At 37.2% G+C, this 5,307-nt stretch overlaps 1 protein-coding gene across 1 annotated transcript; it reads left to right on the plus strand.

Moving 5' to 3' along the window:
- Positions 1-668: 668 nt before the first annotated feature.
- Positions 669-4,808, plus strand: LOC117413498 (urokinase plasminogen activator surface receptor-like). Its single transcript, XM_034022729.3, has 5 exons — positions 669-869; positions 3,073-3,192; positions 3,807-3,953; positions 4,300-4,410; positions 4,561-4,808. The coding sequence occupies exons 1-5, from the start codon at positions 809-811 to the stop codon at positions 4,755-4,757; spliced, it is 636 nt and encodes a 211-aa protein (XP_033878620.3). The 5' UTR covers positions 669-808; the 3' UTR covers positions 4,758-4,808.
- Positions 4,809-5,307: the final 499 nt, after the last annotated feature.

Here is a 5,307-nt window from a genome sequence, read left to right on the forward strand (position 1 = left end):
CTCCCCCTTCCTTTCTAGTTTAAATGCTTCTGGACCTCCTCAAGGATCCTTTGTCCGGGTGACTACTGTTGACTACAGGTCTCACCCTTCCATTTCCCATTAAAAATCCCAAATATTGAGTCTCTGTCTTGGCAAACGCACATTTTCTCCCGATTAGCAACACATTAAACAATTAATTAACTTGGGAGATGGTTATCTTAATGTGGACGGGGCTTCCCATCCACGCTGCCAAACAATAACAAAACATTCTATTTTTAAATACAAAACAAAACACTCTGTTACGCAATCATATTTATACATAATCTATCTATCTATCTATCTATCTATCTATCTATATAGTTTTTTTCAGAGGAGGTTGAACTACAGTGTATACATATATAAAATACTTAAAACTGATGTACAAAAAGTTTAAAATGATTGAAGTATATATTTATTTCTGGATGTTTCAGGCAAAAGCTTTTCTACAGCTGTGTAGAAAGAAAAGAGGTACAGGTGTTTGATTTACCAATTCCCATTCGCTACTTTTTCACTTTGTAAAATTCCAAATTTCCATGTAGATGCAACAAACCATATTTGGTAAAGGCTGTCATAATTGGTCAAAAAAGCAGTTAGAAGTTGGAAAGTGCACCACACCCACCCCCCTGTACAAGACTATATAAACCCAGCCATTGGGTGCAGAAGACTCCAATACTCAAGGGTGCCGTAACTTTAAGAAGCGACTCTGCAGTTCCAACACCAGAGAACTCCAGTTCCAGAGAGACAGGCTGTAACAGCAGGCTTTGGTGTACAAGTGCTGTGGCGTTTCAGCATGCTGAAAATGAGACAAGTGCTCCTGGCATTGTGCACAGTCTGTGCGCTGCTCTCCGCAGGTACGTAACAGGAATTAAAACATGTTTTAATAATTATTTGTTGTGATATGAGGGTGTTTTGGTTCTAACTAGTTTTTTGCAAATTAGATCTAACTAGATTTTTAAAAAGTCCTACGTAGGAGATAAAAAGGCCTAATTAGGAGATTTTTTTTTTCATTGGCACTAGGACGCTTCCGTTGAAAACTTTTTATATAAAACATTAAAACATTCTCTCTGCACCTGCTGCTGCACCAAGTAATGTATAGATTGATCAGCAGCGAAAGGACAACTGTTAATACCAACAAAAAATGAGATAGTTCAGCACACACTATATATAGAATTATTTCTTAGCATCAATTATTCATATTTTTTATTACATTATCCTTTTTGTATATATCACTTTCATGAGTCTCATTTTTCTCTCACGCTGTGTATTTCTTAAACAATCATAGCACTTTGAGAGGAAATAAGTGACTTTAGTTAATACAGAAAAAAAGATAAATTCTTGTTAGTGGTATTTTAAATAGCTTCTACACCTTTCTCTCTCTCAGTGATTTACTATTTCCCGACACAATGCTTTGCTCAACACTTCCGAACACGCACCCCTTGACTGCCTGCAGTTCTGCTCTGAGATCTCGTTTCTCAGGCCGCTGTATTATTATTAGTGGAGCTTGCGAAGCAAGAGTCCCCACTTTAAATCTTCGACATACTACTTCTTCTTCTTCTTTGGCACGCTACTCCTCTTAAACCGTTTAAGCTAGAAACGCCGTTCAAACTTTAAAACGTGTAGACCGGTCTGGAATAGTGTGCTTGTATACAACTTTTTGATATATTTTATACCTTTTAAACTATTAAGCTCTTTGTCCTTTTTTGTCCATCTTCATTCACTTTAATGGGACTTTTTTCAACATTCTAAAGCTCCCCATTGTTTAAAAACTTACTGTAAACGATGTAACTTTTGACACAAATCAAGAGGTACAGCTGTTTTAGTAACCGCATCAACTGAATTTTCTCTAACTTTTTATAAACAACTGAAATTTTGACCACTTTCCCAATAAGCTAGACAAAAAGTTAGAGGGTATGACATCTTCCTCTTCTTCTCTGCTATTCAAATATGAAATCAAAACAGAAACAGATACCTTTTACCAATCAAGAGGTACAGCTGTTTTAGTAACCCCATCAACTTCTTTCAGTAGGCTACTTCCCACTGTTGAATTAACGGTCATAGAACTTTGAGAAACTTCAAATTATAGCACATTCTAAGCATGAGACAATTAGTAAACAAAATGTGACTTTTGACACAAATCAGCTACTTTGACCACTTTCCCAACAAGTTTGACACAAAGTTAGAGTGTATGAAATCTTCCTCTACTTCTCTGCTATTCAAATCTGAAATCAGTTCAAAAATATCTTCTCCCAATCAAACGGTACATGTCTGATGAAATGTGTGATCTAACTGCCCCACAGTCCAAAGTAATAAGGTTGATATAGTAGTCTATCAAAGTAATCAGACCAATTATTTTACTAAATTTAACTTTGACTGTATGTAACTGCTTTGCTTTAAAATGTATAACTTTTTAAACTTCAGGGGGTACGTGAAGCATTTAGATCATTTTTAAGATAAGTAATAAAATTGTATGGTAATACTTTTAGGGCTGGTTTCACAGACCCAGATTAACACTAATCTTGGATTACCCTACCTAAATTAGCATTGAGTAGTCCAAGATTAGTTTCTAATCAGGGTCTGTGAAACCAGCCTTAAAAGTAATTAATTTTTCACTAAAGTGGGTTGTATCACTTTTGTAATTTTATGGTTAATTTTGAAAATAAGTACTTGATCGGTAAAATAATATTGGGGGTACACAAGACAAATCAGATGATTTAAAGGGGTACAGTAGTCTGGAAAGGTTGAGAAGCACTGCTCTTGATATAGCAGCAGGGTGTTGTATAAATCATGTGAGATAGTACTGCACCTTTCATTTACAGGAATACAACCAGCCCATAAAGGATGCATAACATTTGCATCAGAATTTCACAAACATGAAGACATTTGCATTTAGACCTTTTGAAATGTTTTTTCTTCTACATGCATATCTGAAATGTGTGTGCAGACACAGACAGGGGTAACTTCTTCCACTACAACAAAAATACTTTTAAAGAGCTAAAGCAAGCCCCACAACTTTACTTGTAAAGTTACCATCTAGTTTCTAATCTAATCCTCTAGCTTCCGCTCTGAACTGCAACTCGTGCGTGCCGACAGTCAGTGGAACCTGCACAGACACCACCATGACCTGCCCAGCCTCACAGCCCCAGTGTGCAGTCGCAGCAGTGTCAGTCAACGTAGGTAAGACGGGGAAAAAGTTGTCTAAACGAGTCACAGTATTATGATTGTGTTGAATTGGTGATGTGATGTTTTTTTTTTTAACCTGAATAACTTTTGCACAAGCATTGATTTTTTTCATTATTTTCTTAGAGATGGTCTTGTAATTGTTTCATCAATGCAGGCGACACCAATACGGTCCATAGATACCAGACCTGGAACTTTTTTTTTTTTTTCAAATATGTTATTGTAACAAACAGTAATTAAAGTTTAACTAGTCTCCTGAATTAAAAGCAGGTTAATCTGCCCTGTCCTCATTATTAGCCTTTCATAAAAAATAAAAAAAAAATTACACCTGTTGCTGTCCTTAACAGCAGTTTTAAGTTTATTTCTATGATTTTACTAAAATTTAATATTTAAAATATTTTCAAACAAATTTATTTTTGGAACTAATATTTGAATAGTTTAAAATAATAACTGTAAAAAAAAGGAAAATAATTGAAACTTTTTTTACTAATTGAAACTACATTTGTCCCAGGTCTGATAGATACATAGATAGAAAATAGGTAGAAAATAAGCAGAAAACTCACAGTGAAACATGAAAGACAGGCTGTGAAAAGTGTCCCCTTGTTTTTCAGCTGGTACTAAAAAAACGATCAACATGAAGTCATGCTCAGAACCTGAAGCCTGCAATGGGCCGATATCCCTCAACTTTGGAATCCAAAGGACAACTATAAATGCTAAATGTTGCACCACAGATTTGTGCAACACTGGGTCCGTTCCAGGTAATATATTCATATTACAGTATATAAACTACACTGCATGGTGGGGAGGGGGCTATCATAATCACTCACTGACATTCACTCTGGGAGGAAAGGAGGAAGCTGGCTCGGTCATGGAGATCGGAGGAGGAATTCTCCCACTGAACCTTCAGCTCTTCTGAGCTGTGGGGGGAGCTCGGCAACATAATTGGGTATTTTAAACTGGGGAGATATTGGGGCATTCTGACAAAACCATTAAGTAGCCTTAAGTTAGCAAATGAAAAAAAGGGGCGGTGGAATTTAACAGAGGAATCATCTTTAACCATTCCAGCACCGCTACAGCAGCGTATCTTTCCATTTTCCATTCCAGCGTATGCCGACAGTACCCCTTCTGGTCTGGAGTGTTATGGATGCATAGGACAGGACTGCAGAGACACTATGAAGTGCCTTGGCGTTGAAGACCGTTGTCTGAAGGTTGTAGGTGAGTCAAACTGCAGCTTCTCCATAGTTTCAGTTTTTTAGTTGGTGTAGTCCTAGCAGCAAGTCTGTTTTTGCACATTTCTATGTTACTTACTATATCACGCCTTGCAGGCTCTCTGTGTTTAATCTTGTTTTTCCTTCTTTCTTTCAGTTGAAGCACAGGGATCGAAGATAGTGACGAAGGGATGCGCTTCCAAAAATGTTTGTGTTTCTCAATCGATGCAGATTCCTGGTTTATCCGGATCAATTTACTGCTGCGAGGGCAAACTGTGCAACGGGGCCCGTCGGGTCGGGCAGAACATCCCGCTGCTGCTGCTTCCACTTCTAACTTTCAAGCTGCTGTTTTAAACCAGGGCTGCCCTCTATTGGCCAACGCAGGTCCTGGAACCCAACCCCCCCCCCCCCCCCCCCCCCCCCCCCGTTTTTTTTTTTTTTTTTTTAATAGTTCCTGAAAATACTGGGAAATGAAAATGGGGATATAATATTTTTGTTTTATTATTATTATTTCTCTCTCTCTGCTTTGAATTTAATTGAATGTATTTGGTAAAAGTCCACATACAATGTCAATGCAGATTCCTATTTTGTCATTTATTCTTATTCTGCTTTGATACAATTGAAGTCTTTTTTTGTTGTTATTAAACCAGTACATGAAAACACAGAGTGTGCTTTGTGATTCCTTCACAGCATCAATACCAATAATAATAATTAAAATGTTACCAAGGCAACCGGTTGCCTTGTTTTTGTTTATATTGTCAACGCTTTGTTTTTTATACACTGCCACCATTAAAATGTTACCCCCCCCCCCCCCCTGAGGTATATAATGAAACAGACCAACAGGTATTGCAGATCACCATGTCTTAAAACTGGCTGAGAAAGGGACATATATATATATATATAT

The sequence above is a fragment of the Acipenser ruthenus genome, chromosome 23 (assembly GCF_902713425.1).
Source record: "Acipenser ruthenus chromosome 23, fAciRut3.2 maternal haplotype, whole genome shotgun sequence".
In the NCBI taxonomy this organism is placed as follows: Eukaryota; Metazoa; Chordata; class Actinopteri; order Acipenseriformes; family Acipenseridae; genus Acipenser; species Acipenser ruthenus.